The sequence below is a fragment of the Anarrhichthys ocellatus genome, unplaced genomic scaffold (genome assembly GCF_004355925.1).
Source record: "Anarrhichthys ocellatus isolate YVR2014 unplaced genomic scaffold, GSC_Weel_1.0 scaffold61, whole genome shotgun sequence".
NCBI lineage: Eukaryota > Metazoa > Chordata > Actinopteri > Perciformes > Anarhichadidae > Anarrhichthys > Anarrhichthys ocellatus.
This window is the reverse complement of record NW_022280091.1, coordinates 626,411-645,624: the sequence shown is the minus strand read 5'-3', so window position 1 is coordinate 645,624 and position 19,214 is coordinate 626,411. Positions and strand designations below refer to the sequence as shown.

At 43.5% G+C, this 19,214-nt stretch overlaps 2 protein-coding genes across 6 annotated transcripts in view; both read left to right on the top strand.

The window, feature by feature from the left end:
* Window positions 1–11,227, top strand: part of LOC116396894 (microtubule-associated serine/threonine-protein kinase 1-like) — a 59,673-nt gene extending 48,446 nt beyond the window's left edge. For all 5 annotated transcript variants that reach the window (XM_031871845.1, XM_031871848.1, XM_031871846.1 and 2 more), the window contains exons 20-27: window positions 1,472–1,635; window positions 3,643–3,887; window positions 3,996–4,247; window positions 4,333–4,565; window positions 4,900–5,022; window positions 5,343–5,479; window positions 6,041–6,228; window positions 6,455–11,227. In XM_031871845.1, coding sequence (XP_031727705.1) covers window positions 1,472–1,635; window positions 3,643–3,887; window positions 3,996–4,247; window positions 4,333–4,565; window positions 4,900–5,022; window positions 5,343–5,479; window positions 6,041–6,228; window positions 6,455–8,178 — 3,066 coding nt within the window. In that variant the 3' untranslated portion in view covers window positions 8,179–11,227. The remainder of the gene's footprint in view (window positions 1–1,471; window positions 1,636–3,642; window positions 3,888–3,995; window positions 4,248–4,332; window positions 4,566–4,899; window positions 5,023–5,342; window positions 5,480–6,040; window positions 6,229–6,454) is intronic.
* A 306-nt stretch (window positions 11,228–11,533) lies between these two features.
* On the top strand, window positions 11,534–19,189 carry atg4da (autophagy related 4D, cysteine peptidase a). Its single transcript, XM_031871956.1, has 11 exons — window positions 11,534–12,072; window positions 12,899–13,166; window positions 13,268–13,351; window positions 13,713–13,886; window positions 14,412–14,763; window positions 14,851–14,915; window positions 15,016–15,167; window positions 15,315–15,393; window positions 16,341–16,417; window positions 16,667–16,786; window positions 17,901–19,189. The coding sequence occupies exons 2-11, from the start codon at window positions 12,950–12,952 to the stop codon at window positions 18,081–18,083; spliced, it is 1,503 nt and encodes a 500-aa protein (XP_031727816.1). The 5' UTR covers window positions 11,534–12,072; window positions 12,899–12,949; the 3' UTR covers window positions 18,084–19,189.
* The last annotated feature ends 25 nt before the right edge of the window (window positions 19,190–19,214 follow it).

Sequence of the window (19,214 nt, the reverse complement as noted above, 5' to 3'; positions counted from 1 at the left end):
TTTCTCACTTAACAATTTTTTTTATGACATCACACTATATTATGACATGTCACACTGTATAATGACATATCACACTATACTATGAAATCACACCATAATATGACTCATCACACTGTACTATGACATCACACTATACAAGGGGTATTCAATTCAAATTCAGCGAGGTCCATTTAGAGAGAATTTCCTCATGCAAAGGTCCGGAACATCACAATAAATGTCTAACTTGCGCTATGATTTAGTCACATATATATATTGAAGTAGCCGAACAGTTATATTAACGTCAGTATGCCGTAAAGTCTAGAAAAGCCGGTTAAAATAGAAGCGCAGTGTAAAAATGTAATAATTATCAATTATCAATCGGTTATAAGTCCAGGGTCCAGATACAACGGCGTCTGGGTGCGGACTCGGACTGCGGTCTGCCTATTAGTGACCCCTGTATCCACAGCTACTTGGATCCAGGGAAGGCCGAGCCTGTGACTCTCTCTCCCAGTGTGCCAGCGTGTTCTTCCCGTCACTTCTTCACTCCTCAGAAAATCAAAAGTGTCTCATTGAGGGGCTCAGTTTCAATTAAATGAGATGTTTTTGAAGTTACGGTCGAGGGCTGTAGAGTCACCTCTCTCAAACAAAGCCTCTGCTGAATACATACACACACATAATGAGGTCTGCAGTAAACGCACACATGTATTTGAATAATTATCTTTTTTAATCTTTTATTTTGTTTTTAACCAGGAAGTTTTGTGCAATGTTTATATTCTTACAGTTGCAGGTCATGTTTTTACATCAGAAACCCATCCCCCCCAACCCAACTGCAAATATAATAGCTATATAATAATAATAGGAGAAAAGAGAATAAGTAATAGTTGATAAAATAAATATAAATAAAGCAAAATAATAATAATAATGGGTGAATACAAAGTACTAATACCACATGGGAGCCATGACAGTACGTCAGAAAGGGCCTCCAATTCTTCAAATTTCTTATCAGATCCATGTACAGTGTAGCAGGACATTATGTTCTCAAGCCATTGATAATGTGTGGCTGGGGCAGCGTCTGTCCATCTCAGTAAAGCTGCACGTCTAGCTGTAAGAGTGGCAAAAACCAGCGCAGATTCAATATGATTTATTGATGTGGAGCTGCAATCATTAGTTAAATAATGCATGATAGAAAATTATTACATTTTGAAGTAAAAAAGGACCGAAATTCCCAGGTTTCAGCTTTTCGATTCACAAAAGACACATATGCAGTAGTACTGCCTAAGACCTGCAAACAGACTTTTGATGTGTAAAATCGGTGGAGTTCCCCACTGGTCAGAAATACAGGTTTATTTTCAAAGCATTCTTAATCCTAATACACCACAAACTGCATCTTGGTTCCTTGCACAGCTCTGTACATCTCATCCCTATTTCCCCAGAGCTATAAATAACTGCTAACAGCCCAAATGAAGATTGATCTGACTGTGTCCCCCTGCAGGTGTACAGCAGCATGGAGCATCTGTCTCAGCTGGAGCACAAAGCTTCCAACTCCGTGTCCCGTCGGGAGCACAAGGGCCCGCGGGATGACAAGGTGACCAAGAGAGAGAGCCTGGGCAGCTTCAGCATGAGAGACAAGAGCTGGAGGACCGGATCCCCAGAGATGTGAGTGGTGGGCGTTATTGAATGTTGAGTTGTAGAGGCATGTGGGAAATAAGGGGGGGGCTGTTCTGTATACTTCAGATAGGACTCAGGGTGTTCACAAGGCGCTTCCCTGAAACTACCCCAGTGTGCCTGAATATATTTTGCATTCTATCTCACTGACACCAGTTATGACACTTCTTTAAAAAGAACTCTGTGTGAGAGTTCACACTCATTTTTAGTCAACAACAGGCTACAGATTCCACCTCTGCACAGTTTGGAAAAGTGGAAGTGGATGACTGGTTTATATGACTCACACAATATGTCTCTGATGTGTCTCTTTTTTCATGATTTGTTGATGAATATGCAAATGTAGCTGCTTTTCTCACTCAAATCCACTGTGTAACTTCCCAATTAAAATACACAAAAGGATAATTCCTGGTAAATCTAAAGCTATTGGTCACAGGTGGTTTAATGTGACTGTATTTGAACCCTCGATAGTTAACTTAGAGTTATTATCTGTAGGACTCTAATAGTGATGTTACATATTGGATTGAAAAAGAGACCTCACATTACCTTGAATGAAGGCTTTTAGTTTTTCAGCCCTTTTAAATAAAAAATTGACTCTGACCCTGAGATCTAGATTCATTAAACATAATTGTGCTCTGTTGCTTTTGCTTGTCGTGCTTTGAGGCAGCTCACAAAAAGTCCAGGCTTCATATTATTAATACATTTCCAACTGAGAGCACACAGCAGAGGCTGATTGCCATTCACTTCTCATAACTCCATTTCACCTCAATCTTTAGGAGGCATGCGTCTGGATTTCAGTCTCTCTATATCCACATGTTAAATAGAATCATTCATTTACTGTATATATTCTGCATTCATAGTGCATAGAGAATGTAATAAGGTGAAGGTGGCACATCACTTTTTACCTTTCATATTGGATCTTCTGTCTCCCATATCAAGTAAGAATTATCAGCAGCTCACCAGCTATGATTACTTTTTGGCTACAGCTCATTAAATGTATTCATTTCTTTAATTAAAGGAGCTTGTAAACCAAGAAAAGTTATTTTTACATTCAGTGTTACTCACCAAAACGCAGGGTGTGTATCCTTCAGCAAAGCCATTGTACATCCATGTTTAATAGCGAGCAGTCTTCTTCTTTTCCGCCTTTGCTGGCACATTGCAGAATATCTCTGCACGCTAGATTAGATAACATTAGATTCAACTTTATTTTCACTGCTCAGTTCAGGTTCTGATACAACGAATTGCAGTTTAGCATCCAACACAAAGTGCAAAAAAGCTGCGAAGAGCAGAGTAATGTACATGCGGTAATATAAATAATGCATATAATGGACAGGGTTAGATATGAATCTGCTGGATATATACAGTATGAACAGTATGGACAATGTGAGAGGAATATGTTGAGATTTAGTATGCACACGAGATCAACCGCTACAGTGGGCAGTGCAAGTAAGTGTATGGTGTGGAGGGGTTGATGGGGGTGATGTCACCCCGGTGCAGAGGGGAAGAAGTTGTTCCTGAGCCTGCTGGTCCTGGACCTGGTCTGTTTCTGGGGATTGAGATTTAAAAAAAAACACTCTCAATAAGTTGATCATGGTGACTTTTTATTATCGGGATAATCATGAATATTCGAACATTTCCACCTCAGAATGAATTGTAATCACTTTGCCATTCACTTTTCATCCAGCCCCATCACCAGGTCAAAATGTGTGCAATACTTTGATTAATGACAAAATACCTCAAAATGAACAACATTCCCATCAGCCTCAGCTATACCTTGTTTGGCGCTAATTAGCAAATGTTGGCATGCTAACATGCTTCATGGTAAGTATTACACCTGTTAAACATCAGCATGTTAGCATCGCCATTTAGAACATGTTAGCATGCCGACATTAGCATTAAGCCCAAAGCACCTAGACTAGACTCTAGACTCCGAGCCTTGTTGGATGATGGATTCTTACAGGGAAGATACTGTTTGTCTTTTCTTTGTCCTTCCTCTTGCAGGAAGCGCCTGTCTTGTTCAGAGTCCCTCTACATGGAGGGGGATGCGAGCCCTCCTCTTGGCGCTCGCCGACGCTTCTCAGCACTGATGGACACACATCGTTTTGCCTCAGCGCTAGACGGTGAGCCAGACTTCCTGTCCCGCCAGGCACCCATGAAGGTCCGTGGAACCTCCCTGGACGGGACCAGTGTCCCCTCACCGAGCCTCCTGGAGCAGAGGAACGGTCTGAAGGAGATCAACGGAGCAGGTGTGTTAGCAGGGGGATGGAGATAACAAAGCAGCCTGTAATACCTCATTAGATGACTACGTCATGCTACTTTAAACTAAAAAAACGATAATTTCTACATCCTCACAGACAAGTCCCCTAGACATGGAGAGACACCAGGAGTTCCCACTGCCCCATTAACCCCAGGGCCTGCAGTAGCCGGTCGTGATGTGATGACCCCTCTGTACGACCCTCTGGGGCCCCGGGCCACCAATGACCTGGTCCTCCGCAGAGCGCGCCATCAGCATTTGTCTGGCGACAGCGAGAAACGCAACTCCAGAGCTGGAAACAAGGTCATCAAGTCAGCCTCTGCTACGGCCCTGTCTGTCATCATACCATCAGGTGAGCGCAAGGAAAGAAAAGAATGAAATCCTGTCGGTAATAGTAGTTTCATGGCACGCTAATACGATACTTTGTTCCTCTCCAGTGGAGCAGTATGGCGGTTTCTCTCCGCTGGCCAGCCCCATGTCCCCCCACTCACTCTCCTCCAACCCCTCGTCCCGAGACTCTTCGCCCAGCAGAGACTTTTGCCCGGTAGTCAGCGTGCTGCGCTCTCCCATCACCATCCATCGCTCCGGAAAGAAGTACGGCTTCACTCTCAGGGCCATCAGGGTCTACATTGGAGACAGTGACATCTACAGCGTGCATCACATTGTTTGGGTAAGAAACTTGTAGCAGTGTGTAGTGAAGTCTGTGAACTCATGAAGAAGGATGGCTTGTCCTGGGACTGAAGTTCTTCTGAAGTTAATAAATTGGGGTTCAAATTTCACCAGTTAAATATGTTACTAATATTACTTATAAAATAAACGGAAAATAGTTCATGCTTTCTTCTAATCTAAGTCTTAATCTTAATCTTATCAAAGTAGTCTGTCTTATTTTTTGATTAATTGTCTTTCGAAATACTGTCTAAGATTCATCGAATGTTTACATGTAATTGTTTTTGTCCTGTTCTGAGCTTAAAAGTTCTGTGTAAAAGTTCTGTGTAACTCTGCAGCATGTGGAGGACGGCGGCCCCGCCCAGGAAGCTGGCCTGTGCGCCGGTGACCTCATTACCCACGTCAACGGGGAGTCTGTCCACGGTCTGGTCCACACTGAAGTGGTAGAGCTCATCCTCAAGGTAGGCAGCAGTAGGCTTAGTCATTATCAGGTGTACTGTGTGTTTGGTAATATCCATAGTCCTATGTATTTATTTTATTTCTGCCAATAATAGGCCACTTAGTTGTCTATTTATAAGCTGTCAATTTCAAGGAAAGGCTATTAGTGTACTTAGACAACGTGCTTGCAGCTCACATGTACTGTAACTCTGAGCTTAGTGACTCTTCATCCTGTCGATAAAGGTAACATTTTCCTGGTCAGTTTTCTGTCGGTAAACAAGCTTGACAGTGGATAATTACAAGGATCAGTGTAGAAATGATTTAATGTCACTGATCTGTGTAGAGTGGAAACAAGGTGACGGTGACAACCACGCCTTTTGAGAACACCTCTATTAAAGTGGGTCCTGCCCGCAAGGCCAGCTACAAGTGTAAGATGGCCCGACGAAACAAGAGGACCATAGGAAAGGACAGCCAGGACAGGTAAGAGCTTACGCACCTGCACCGCAGCAGAGACGGTGTCTTTGATGTCTTGTCTTATGAGGTAAAATACAAAAGTAAAGGAGGTGGTTGGTTTTTTTTGTGTATCTTTTGACCATCTTTATCTGGTGACATTCTCAATACTTGTAGTAGTGCTTTTGCATGTTTGAGCCCATTAATTACAATTACTGTTTAGTTGCTGATGAGCATTTTCTGAGGATATCATAATTTTTGGGTTTTCATGCATTCCAAATGAGTCATTAGCCGTTAGTGTCCATTCCTTTTGGTATAGTAGGGAAATCTTTTGTCAGTTATCACTGATGTTGCACGTTAACATTTGACACAACCAAAATAGCTCATGAATTCCATGCTTTTCGATTCACAGTGATGGATTATCTTTTTTCTGCAAGTTGATTCTCATTGTAACTGGACAAAAAAAAACATGAAAAAAATGCATCTTATAGCCCTTTAAAGTGAAATGTATTGACATAAAACGTTTTATGTCAATCTTATTTCAAATCTAACTTTCTCTCCCTGTCTTTTCTTTGTTTGTCCGTCCGGCAGTAAGAAGCGCAGCTCCTTGTTCCGTAAGATTACAAAGCAGTCCAATCTGCTGCACACCAGCCGCAGCTTATCCTCTCTGAATCGCTCTCTGTCCTCCAGTGAGAGTCTCCCTGGCTCCCCGACTCACAGCTTGTCTGCCCGGTCTCCGACTCAGGGCTACCGCTCCACCCCCGAGCCCTCATACCTGGGTAGGACACTGGAAATAATGTACTTACAAGTGTTAAAGCAACTGGTCAATTCACGCTAGAAATATTTGTTTAAAAAAATAGAATTGGCAGGAAAACAAGCTTTTGAAGCCAAAAATTGTACAAATCCCTAAAAGCCCAAATTTTCTTTACTTCTAAATCAAAAGTTTGTCTGCTCCTCAGGGATTCTTTTCATCTTAATTGATCTTTTCTGATCTCTGTCCTTTAGGTGCCTCCTCCCAGAGCAGCTCTCCGGCCTCCAGCACTCCAAACTCCCCCGCTCCCTCTCAGCACATGAGGCCCAGCTCCCTGCACGGCCTCTCCCCGAAACTGCACCGCCAGTATCGCTCTGCCCGCTGTAAGTCTGCAGGCAACATACCCCTGTCCCCGCTCGCCCACACGCCCTCCCCCACCCAGTCCTCGCCCCCGCCGTTGCCTGGCCACACCGTGGGGAGCTCCAACACCACCCAGTCCTTTCCCGTCAAGCTCCACTCCTCGCCGCCGGTGGTCCGCCCCAGGCCCAAGAGTGCTGAACCCCCTCGATCGCCTCTTCTCAAACGGGTGCAGTCGGCGGAGAAGCTGGGCTCGCCTCTAACCCAGTCCAGCTCAACAGGAGGACTGGGCGGTCCGCTAAGGAAGCACAGCCTGGAGGTGCAGCACTCTGAGTACCGTAAGGATGCCTTCCTCTGTGAGCTCGGGCTCCAGAGCCTGCTGGAGACGGACGGGGAAAACTTGCCCCCTAATCCTCCACCCCTGCCCTCATCCTCTACAAACCCGGAAACCGGTGTCCTGAAGCCTGTGAGGAGACTAGGGAGACAGGAGTCACCGCTCAGCAGAGAAACACTGCTGGCTGGGAGGGACAGGGAAGAGAGGGAGAGGGGACGGGAGAGGGAAAAAGAGAGGGATACTGATACCGCGACAGTCCTGGAGAGATTGAGTCGCTTTGGAGCAACAGGATGCCAGTCGTCATTAACAAGAAAATCTCATAGTGAGCTGTCCTTTAGCTCGCAGGCTGGCCAGAGCTCCAGACTTTGTGCAGAAACCACTAAAGCTACAAGTTCTTGCACCCCTAGCAAAACAACAGGAAGTCTAAGTGTTCAGAAGGGACCTGAAAAGATCCCTCAGAGTCCGGCGGACTTAACGTCAAAACAGCAAGACCCCATGGGAGCCAAAAGTGTGTTTTCTAATATTAAAGACGTCAAGGAGCAGCTGTGGGGCAGAACTGAACCGAAGCAGGAAGGAGACAACAGGGGTAGGCCTGGTGTACCTGGTGCTGCCTTCAACAGGAGCTCTGCTTCCACTCCGGATAAATCCATCGGCGTCAACGCGTCAGCGAAAGCCGGTCCTCTAAACATGAGCAAACCCTTTAAACCATCAGGTATGGGGGACAGCCTGAGAAAGGCTGGAGCAGAGAGCGGCGACTCGAGGACTCCAGACTTCGGCTCCAAAAGCCCCAAGCTACTAGCGCGGATTCTTGCCCCCGTCGTCCCCCCACATGGGCAGCCGCTCTTGCTGGGCAAGGTGAGGCAAGGACTTGGGCCCGTCAACTGCTACCGGGGGACTCTTGACTGGGAGGACAAATGTCGCCTAGAAGTGGTGGAGGAGCATTCGCCTTCCCCCTCTCCCTCCCCGACGTCCGTCACCCCCTCCCTCTGCGGACCATTGCTCTGCAAGTCGCGGCCCGTCTCCCCTGGCGAAAAGACGAGCTTCGTCAGCCAGCTGACCACTGTGGCCAAAAACGTCCTCGGGCCGATCAAGCTTGGCTCCCAGGAGGGGTCCAAGAGCAAAGAGCAGCAGACTAAGGCGGCGGAGGAGAGGCAGGGAGGGGCAGCGGGAAAGTCTGACACTCCCGCTGGAGGTCGAGTGGTTGTTGGGGCTGCAGTGGTGACCCAAAGTCCTGCTGCTTCACCGCTAGAGAGGGCTGCCATGGGAAGCAGCCAGTCGAAAATGTGACCCCATGGGGTCCCTAAATGGGACTTTAGTAAAAAAAAAAGTAAAAAAAAGATATGCCTTTTTTGGAAGAACAATGTAACAGAAGTCAAGCACTTAACAATGTACATTCCAGTTTCAGAGTACATGAAATGTGGTTTATTGATTCCAATGATTGACTGATTCTAACTCAAAACCAGGAGTGAAACAATCTAATGTAAAGGTGCGTTCTCTGTTGATTTTCTATTATAAAGTATTTAATAAGAGGATTCTTTAATGTAACGTGGAACACTTTACCAGATGTATATGTGTGTGGGTCTATGTGAACGCATGTCATATATGGTATGTACTGTACATGTATAATAGGTACAAGAAAGTCAAAAAGTGCTTTACCGATCAAAACATGCTGAAAACTGTGAATACCAAAATCCAGTCACTCTATTTTCTCTTTCAAACCAGCGCTTTGTTCTCTCACTGCTTTCTCAAGCAAGACAATGACGAAGTCGTGGTCACGTTGTAGTATTTGCATCAAACGAGGCAGCCGAGCCTCAGTTTGGTTTCAGCGGGTGAGCAAGCAGCAAGATGATGGAGCTCATTTCTTCTCCATCCGGCAGTTTACAGAGTCGCTGTGCATGGGTCAGACAAAGCTGAAGCAGGCACTCTGTCAGTGGATGTCATGTCTAGCTCTGACTGTCGCAGGAGATTGTGTGTGTGTGTGTGTGTGTGTGTGTGTGTGTGTGTGTGTGAGTGTGTGTGTGTGTGTGTGAGAGAGAGCGTGTGAAGCCACCTTGGGTCTATTTCTGCTGCTTCTTGGAGGCTGTGTCGTCCTGCAGAGGAAAGCGTGTTTGACAGAGCTCCGGCTCAGCGCTTATCTCCCCTTTGCAGGAGGGCTGCCACAGCACCCTTTTTTTCAGCCAACACACACACAAACACGCACACACACTCACATTGCCACAGGAGGCAGCACTGTCAGCAGCTGATTTTATTTTTTATGCATTTAAACCCGTGGTCCTACGAATTGGGATGCAAGTGTGTTTTGCGAGTGAGTTAAGAAATGTGTGAGAACGCGTGTCTTTTCGTGGGGTAATTACACTCAGCAAGGGTCACGACGGGGAACCAAACTGGAAATAAACAGGCGGCATTTCGGATCCAGTAACAGTTACAGGCTTTGCTGAACATTCTCCGACTTTACTAACAAATCACACAGGCTCAGTGATGGTAATGTTTGTGGATATAGTACACAAAAAAAAGTAATCGTAAAACACAGAGTGAACCCATGTGTTGTTTCGAGCCCAAACGGGGGAAAGCAGGCCGTTATGGATGTAGCATACAGTTATGTGTTTGTTTAAGGGCTCTATAGATATGGTAGGGGTTGTGGATATGGGTACAGTATATCGCAATGAACATGTTGCTGTAAAAGCAAAGTTATCTGCAGTATAATCAGAATGACTGTGTTAGGTTGTTAGGAACCACAAGCTAGGTAGTCGAGATCGATTCATGTGAAACTCACTTTTTTGAGATGTAACATACTGATTCAACGATCTTAGCAAGAGCGCTGAGAAGGATTAAATGTTCACCGGGAGAAACAACTTGTGCTCCTCTCTCCCGCCGGTCCTATTCGTTCTCAGTAACTGTCCGGTGTACATCATCTCATGCCACTCATTCACAGCTGTGTGTGTGTGTGTGTGTGTGTGTGTGTGTGTGTGTGTGTGTGTTTGTGTGTGAGGACTGCTGTCACTGAGAAGAGTACAGGGTTTAAATGATTGAATCCATTTTTGATTTCATCGAAACGTTGATTCTTCTAAGCTCTAGAAATGTAAACTGATTACACCAACAACAACTTCACACAGATATGCATTTCATTGTCCAAAAGGGGGGGGGGGGGGGGGGGTTTGTTCTCCAACTGTTTTACATTAAGTAGGCTACTTCCTGTACAGTTGTGCTGGCAGCGGTTTTACATCAGCTGGCAACATTGTTTTGGTTTGGATCTGTCTAAAAAAAACTAAAACAATGAGCTGGAAATGGTTAAAAGCTATGCAGAGCTACAAAGTGGGAAGTTGATTTTTGTGGTCTTGGCAGATCTTTTTACATAACCAGTCGGTAATATGTATATTAAAAAAACATATATTAATGCATCTTTAATGCAATACAGATTGATTTTTCCTTTTTAGAGGATAGCAATCCATGCTCAAATCAAACAATGTTCGAGGGTGTTCCAATGATTTGACACCCCTCATCAGAAAGTCTCATGCAGTTCACGCAACAAACCATAGTTTTCTTTCATTCAGCGTCGTACTCTACTGCCCTCCAGTGGTTTAAAACATCCACTGTAAGACATGTTTCCATAACATGTTCATTAATAATCTGCTGGAGTGAGAGTTACGACCACTAAAATACTGCAGAATGGAGGTTATTAGCCATAGGGTTACTGAATATGCATTTATGTTTATAATGACAAAAATCTTTGCAGTAATTATCAAATGAACACTTGAAACATGAATTTATTCCTTTCCTGTTGTCGTGTTCTTGACGTGACTGTTAATTATATCTTCTGGGATAGGGATTGACATTTTTAATATAATATACTGTCTTATATATTCTACTGATAGGAAGCAGTTCTTTTATATCTTGATGTAATAAATGAGGCATCAGGTCAGCTCTGATAACCTGACTAAGAAAACTAACTGTAATGTAATCTTCTACAGATATTACGCCCACTTTCAGGCCTTTTTTCCGAATCAATGGTGTCTATAGTGTTACATGTTTGAGAATTTCTTTTTTTCTTTTTGTGATTGACAGAGAGAGTAGTATAAATGCACTTTATTTGGAAAATTTGCTGGTAGTTTGTAAGTTACTTTGACGAAAAAGAAAATATAGCCTACTGTATACAGATATGTATTCTAGAAATGAAACGCGAAAGTCCAAGTATAAAAACATTCCACGTTTCTCTGTTCACTGACAGTGTATTTATTTGTACCATGGGGCATTTTTGTTTGTGATAGATGTGATTCAAATGCAGACACCTGAAGTGCAGTATGTGGAATAAAAATTTGTTCCAAGATTTGTTCCAAGACTTGCCACCTCTTACTCTTTTGTGACTATGATCTGTGATAACAATGCTGAAGCAACTCTTATATTATCACAATAAACACTTGTTTTGCTGCATAACGTGAATATATATATATATATATATATATATATATATATATATATATATATATATATACGTTTTTCACTATAAAACGTAAAAAGGCCTATTATTTTAAACCTGTGTACATAAACTCTTCATTCAACATTCATAATATATATGAATATAAAATATACAATATTGTACAAATGTAGCACCTGTCACTCAAATCAAACTTAAATCTATACAAATACATATCAGTCATCTATTTACTATCATGTGATTATATTACATAACTTTAAGAGTTAATATTAGCCAATAGCACGCGGTTAATGTCTAATATATACTATAAATGATCCAATCAGCTTCCTCACGGTGCTCACTGCAACCAATGGCGGTGTGTCAGGAAAGGACAACAGGAAGTGAATGTCCGCTTCTGTCAGCGCGAGACGCTAATGCGGCGGTCAGGAGAGCAAAGCCCCCACTATGTACTGGATTATCTTCACCTCGGGGTGCACACATTAGCTTGTTTGTTGAATGGAGGAACCCGTACCATACTGCTGAAAGTAACGTTTATTAATATCTGTGGTCAGTCCGGCTTGAATGCTAGGTAGCTAACACCGGGGGCTAGCGTCTTGAAATGCTAAACTTAGCTAGCTTTGGCAAGCTAGTACATTAACGTCACATTTATCTGTGGAGACAAGTCGAGTCGTGGTTGAAGACCGAGGAAGTCGCTGAAATGAGTCAAAATACCACAAGGCACCGACCATCTTAGCCTTCGTTTACAGCAGGTACGTAGTTGTTTGCTATTGTGTCTTTAATTGGAAGATAATTACCCGTAGCCATGTTTAAAGGGGAGGTGTCACGTACGGTCACTTGACCATTAGACTTAGATATTGTGTGAGAACAATATCGTGGATATTATATTGCAAAATGACTTTGAGGATGTTGATCCTCGCGCAGGCAGTGACAGACAAATTTGTGCGCTGCAGCGAGTGATTGCTTCAGGTGTTAAACAGCTTGATCTGCACTGAGACATGGTGACCGCCACCAGAATCAGATGGCTTTCACAGTCATTGAAAAACCCGACATGCCGGTTGTCAAATGCTAATCACATGACGTTTATTCTGCACATAACTGCTCCCGTCGGTGAAACCAGTGACTACACACAGTGCTAGTGTTCCCTGTTGAAACTGCTACTCATCAGTTTCAGACCTGGGTGGAAAAGTCACTGGTACTTTCCAGTTGTGTGCTGACGGATGAGTGAAGTGTACACTGACGATGTAGCAATTATTTATGTTTTTCAGGAAGTGAGGACTTGCCTTTGGCCTACAGACTGTTGTGCCCTTTCCCTATGAGTATAAAACAAACTTCATTTGTAGCATTGAGAATGTACTCTTGACTTTGCTTTTGCCACAAAAAAACTTAAACAAGGGAGAAAGGAGGAAACCTCAGGAAGATCAACAGAGGAGGATCGTGAATGACTACGTGGCGAAACAGAATTATTAGCCAGCGTTAAAAAGCACAAAACGCATGAGTACACGTCAAGTGTAGGTTAAAGAGTTTCAAGCAGATTCAATAATTTAACCTCCCTTTTCTCCCCCCCCCCCCCATCAGTTCTGTGTTGCAATGAGGAGCACCAGCATTCAGCTCTGAGGGCTCAGAGGCATGAACTCCGTTTCCCCCAGCACGGTGCAATACGTAGGGGGAGTGATGCAGGACGAGCTGGTGGCGAGCCAGAGGCAGCAGCCCCTGGAGCGGCAGGGCAGCTTTGGTCTCAGGCCAGCACAGACTCCAGATCCCAGTAGAGAGGCCACTGGAGAGCCTGACGAGATGGACAAACTGAAAGCCAAACTGATGTCAGCGTGGAACAACGTCAAATACGGTTTGTACTTGAAGTACTTGACTGTGTCGGTGCCTCGATCTTGTTCATTGTCTTTGTTGCCACTTTGACAACTTCCATTGTCTCTGCTCCTCTCTCTCTAGGTTGGACTGTTAAGTCTAAAACCTCCTTCAACAAGATATCACCGGTCACTGTCCTGGGACACTCTTATCTGCTCAACAGTGAAGGTTGGCTCTAAATACAAAAACGTCTTTTGAAAAATCTCAAGATTGATCCCTTTCTAATCAAAAGTGCTTGTCTGTAGATGCTGCGTTTCCTCTCTACACAGGGACTCCAGGTGTTGGACTGATATGTGTTTTGGTTCACCACAGTGGTGTAAAGCCTTTTCCTTTGCAAGGTTGCCGGGTTTACGTCAGAGAACACAACAGCAGTTGACCTAAAAAAAACTTTCCCCTTTGATTACACAGTCCTGTAAACTGATGTTTCTCATGTCAGATAAACATGAGATCAAATTCATGAGCAGTTTGAATCAACAAAGTGTAAAAGTTCTCTTTCTTTTTCTCCCCCTCCCCCTTCACCTCCTCCCAGATGCGGTGGAGCGGTTCCGTTTGGCTTTTGTGTCCAGGATTTGGCTGACCTACAGGAGGGAGTTCCCTCAGCTGGAGGGCTCCACCTGGACCACAGACTGCGGCTGGGGCTGTATGCTGCGCAGTGGACAGATGCTGCTGGCTCAAGGGCTCCTGGTCCATCTGATGCCCAGAGGTTTGTCTCACCATTGCACACAGTTTTTCTTTCACCCACAGGAAGTATAGCTACATTGCAAGTACTCCTTTAAATTGAAAGGACTTCAGTGAATACTTTTTCTTAAATGTTTATGTCAATTAACACTATATCTGTCCTTTATCTAATTCCTGTGTTCTTCATCTCACTATTTATATCTCCGGCAAGTTTTTATTGACTCAGTTTCACTCATTCGTGTGTTCTGCTCCTCGCCTCTCTCCTTTTGTCCTTTTTTTTTTTTTTTTTTTTTTAAATTTATACTTTCTGAGCTTTACTTATCCTGATTTGTTTCTGTTTCTTTTCATTGCTGGCAGATTTTGTCTCTCTTCCGCTCTCCATCATTCTGTCTGTTTTTAGAATTTCTTATTCATTGTGCCTATGCTTATTAGTTTGATATTCAAAAGATGTCTACTCTCTGATTGTTTAGTGCTGAAGGAAAACATGCCCCAGATGTTTTAGCCTGGCTCTACTTAGTTGCTAAGTGCAAGCCTTTTTTGTATTCTGCAGATTGGGCTTGGCCAGATGTTCAGCAGCTGACCGAAGTAGACTTTGAGGTGTTCAGACCGCGTTCCCCAGCCCGGGCTGGAGGAGTCCCCATCCCCTCCTTTGGCTCTCCACGAGGGTCCAACACCCCCGAAAAGTCCCTGACGGGTGATCAGGCGCCCAAATGCAGCCAAAGGAAGAGACCGGAGTGTGTGCGGGACAGGCAGGCAGAGCCCATCCACCACAAGCTGGTCACCTGGTTCGGGGATCAGCCCCCAGCACCTTTTGGGCTTCACCAGCTGGTGGAAATTGGCAACAGTTCAGGAAAGAAGGCCGGTGACTGGTACGGCCCCTCTATAGTGGCACACATTCTAAGGTAAAGACGGCAGAAGAGGTTTTTTTACAAGCAAGGATTTAAAATGTCTTTGCATTGATTGGAGTTATGAATATTTTGTTTTTTCAGGAAAGCCGTAGCCAAAACCTCTGTGCTCCACAACCTGGCTGTATATGTGGCTCAGGATTGTACAGGTGAGATTGACACACTAGATGTTGTGAGAGTCCAGTTCAACATGTATTCCTTTTGAAGTCTTCTCCATATTAATCCTCATGGTGTTTCCGTGCTCTGCAGTGTACAAAGAAGACGTGGTGCATCTATGTGACCTGTCACTGAGCCAGACGCCCCCTGATCCGTCCAGCCAAGCCTGGAAGTCCGTCATCATACTGGTGCCTGTACGGCTGGGAGGGGAGGCCCTCAACCCGTCCTACATCGAATGTGTCAAGGTGTGAATACTCTGCGTTCACCCCACCCATCCACAGACTCCTCTCTGAGCTCACTAGAGTAATGTTTCCTAAAGAACTTTGTTGACGAACTTGAGTTCTCTCTCACGTCTCTCAAGTCATATTGAAAACATCCGTGTTCATTTCCAGAACATCCTAAAGCTGGATTGTTGTATTGGAATCATCGGAGGCAAACCGAAGCACTCACTTTACTTCATTGGCTTCCAAGGTGAGAGCTTTTTCTTTTTGTTGAAGGAATCAAGGGATTTAAGAACAATGTTGTTATTCCGAAGAAGGAACTTGGTGTTCTTTGGAAACATCATGGACCAGAGGACCGTAGAGCTCTTGTCTCTGCTGTTTGTCTCTGCTGTTTGTCTCATGTCGACGGTTGGTACACTAAGGAATGTGCACAGTGAGTCAGTTACTGTAGGGCTCGGTGCACAACAAATGACTGTAGCTGTGTTATTTAGTGACTATTTATGCAACATTCAAAGCGCTTCTTTTCTGTCCTCTTGCTCTCTGTCACTTTTTCTTGAGGCGCCTCTTTCCCAAGGCAACAATCTTTGAATCGCTGATGAAGGCTACATGACGGGGATACTTGCGTTAGCTGGTTAGCCTTACCTAACCATGAGTTAAACTGACTGACTTAAACAATTTAAACACAGCATGGTAGAGGCACAATAATACACTTAACATTTTCACGATATTCAAAAACAACTGGGAATGTAAACGTCAAATTATTTCATGTAGGATTTGTGAAGCGCTGTCTTCCTCAAAGCCGTGTAATTACAGTCCAAACTGGCCGCTGCCTGTGACAGGCTTCGACTCTGTCGACCAAGCAACCAACTCTTCCCCAAATATACTTCTTGGTAATCATTGATTTCCCCTTCCTGGAACAATGATTCTGAAAATCATCAACCATTCACACAATAGAAGAAGTGACCGCTGCTTTAGAAACCAAACCGTGTTGCAGAAAATCCACATTCATACTTTTTTGTACCGCGGCTCATCGTACTTGATATTTGAATCTCCACTCATTCGAGGTAGTTGCAGCTTGATTCAGTATGAACAAGATCTAAGAATATTGAATCAGCAAAAATATGACTGAGCCATTCATCTGTTCCTGGTCACTTCATACTTTAATAGAGTATTTTGATTCCTCTTCCTGTCTGTTAGACGAGCAGCTGCTGTATCTGGACCCTCACTACTGCCAGCCCGTGGTGGATGTCTCTCAGGTCAACTTCTCACTGGAGGTTGGTTTCATTGTCTTTATTTATTTATTTATTTATTTATTTATACATACACACACACACAAAAACAAACAATGTCACTATCACCTCAGTGTGTCTGGCTTTTTATCAGATTATGATATTGAACTTCTTGGACCGTGTGACTTTCATGCTCACTAGTGTTTTGACTGTGGACCGGGACGTGAGAGATAACACGTCCCGTCATGAATTTTGATTGACCTTTTTATTGTGTCTCCTTCTGTCACTCTCTAGTCGTTCCACTGTAGCTCTCCCAAGAAGATGCCCTTCAACCGCATGGATCCGAGCTGCACCATCGGCTTTTATGCCAAGAACAAGAAGGACTTTGAGTCTCTGTGTTCTGCTGTTAGTGTGGTGAGTTTGAACACCCTCCTGTCACTATCTGTCTCTAAATGTCATAGCATTTAATAACAGCAGAGAGAATACCATTTAACTACTGTGTTAAAGGATGGGTAAGAAGAGATTGACCAAACACGGCCCTACCCAGGTCTGCTATGGATAATTGCATGATCCTATCTACTATATATTACAAAGGTGATCCCACAGGAGCTGGGGAAGCTGGAACTCACTCACTCGTCAGGCAGCATCCCTCGTTCTCTTCTGGTTGTAGTATTTTACCATGCCGTTCTAAAACAAGAACATAAACAATGTGTCCTGAATGTAAGGCCCAAACCCACTGCCTCTTGTTAAACTAGCTGGACGTTGGGGAGCCTTGTTATTTATTCTGTCAAAGTTCAATCGGATTCATTCACATAAACGAAGGAGGCGCCGCATCACAGAGCGATTCCACACCGAGCCGCCACAGCAGGTTGGCGAGAGAGAGATCCAGCACCACCGACAGAGGGGCTTAAAACGCATAATATGCAAATAAATATATATATTTTCATTTCTATTCATCTGTTGAAATTATTTAAATGACACTTAAAATGCAGGCTTTCTTCCTCCCACTTTTATTTATTTTAACTGTAAAAGGAAGGTTTTCTGTTTTTCTTTATTTTTAAATATACAGCACTTTGAGCTACAAAGTCTGTATGAAATGTGCTGTACAAAGATTATTATTATTATTATAATGTCCCTATACATCCATTGGGTCGTGACAGTTGGCAGCCGACTATTGCTTTGACCTGAACTTGCTTTTTTTTTTTTTTTTTTTTTTTTTTTTTTTTTTTTTTTTTTTTTTTTCTTTTTTTTTTTTCTTTTTTTTTTTTTTAAATCTTTTGTTAATTTAATATCTTTTGATTTTTATGCTTTGTATCGAACACAAAATTAGCAATTTGAAGATGTCAACTAATTGGGAAAGTAATAGTAAGAATCATAGAGAATGAAAATAATCGGTGGTTCCAGTTCTTCAACGAAGTAAAAAGCACTTGATTTGACAGATATTCATGTACTCTCTTGACACGACATTCACGGTGATTCTGAAGCATTCTGGGACATTTTTGTTGACTCGATTTTGTTGTCCTCCCAGGCTCTGTCGTCATCGAAGGAGAAATACCCCATTTTTACCTTCGTGGAGGGCCAGGGTCAGGATTATGGACTTGAGGGTCACAGCGGCAACAACCACAGTGGACCTGCAGCCCACATTCTGCCCCCCGGCAACCTGAGCAGGAGTAACAACAGAAGAACCAGTGACGAGTTTGTCTTCCTGTAAGGCACCGAGGAGGACGCTCTACTAGCTCTCACCCGTAGGGGGCGGAAAAGGACGCCTCATTTCCTTTCAAAGGGAAGGACTCGATTCTGTTGATGGTGCAGCTGCAAGGTGGACATGACGCTTTAGTGCTTTATTGCCTTCGCTGGTCAACGGAATTAAAGACTGTGTGGCTTCTGTTATCACCCTTTTTGTGTGGATGGGTATTATAAGCTAACGTAATGTCTGGAGCATTAGTTCACTGAGCAAAGGCAGGATTTCAAATTGGTTCATTGTTGGAAATGTTCCAACTACTTGAAGTATTCTTGATTCACTTCATCAGATACCCAGAACGCCTCGATGTCGAGCATGTATGAGCGAAATCAAGCACGTTGTGTTTTCATCCTGGTCTGAGCTGGACTGGAAGGTGACGTGATATACCACCTGCTGAACGTCTCCATTTTTGTTTTTAGTTCTTACATTTATTTATCAGGTTTATGAACATATTTTTGCGAGTGTGTTAGTTTAGCTTATCTGTTTGTCTTGAATAAGTGTACCGATGTATTTAAGAGTCTGTCGCGTTGAGGTTTCAAATTCTTCCGAGTGTTTAAGTTATCTGGATACATTTGCAAAGTAAAAACCCAGAATAGCTCTTTGTTTTCCACTTCAGGTTCTGGGTTCTACTTGGTAAAGTTCTACAGTCAATAAGACCGGCCCAAGCTGAATGGCTTTTTTGTTGCGATGTCATTTGTGTTTAGTTTGTCCCTTTTCTACGTGAAGGCTATTACTGCAGGTTGCTCTACTACTGTTATTTGATTTCTTGTCCTGATTAAACTTCAAACACTGGAATCACATTTTATTCGCATCACATACTCTGAAGAGATGCACTGTTTTGTTCTCATCTGATCACTGCAGAAGAAGCACAGACTGTTCACCCTGAAACAAAATGCAATGTTTTGTCTTCACAATGTAATTCAGTGCAGTTCACTCCTGTTGATTTCACGGCACCGGAAACTAGTCTTCCACCATTCTACATTTGAAGCTAACCTGTGACCTGGTTTCTTGCTCACTTTGAACTCACCTGTGGATGTTAAATCTTCATAACATAAAGTTAATACACTGGTAAAATATGAACTCCTATTTGTCAGTGATGAC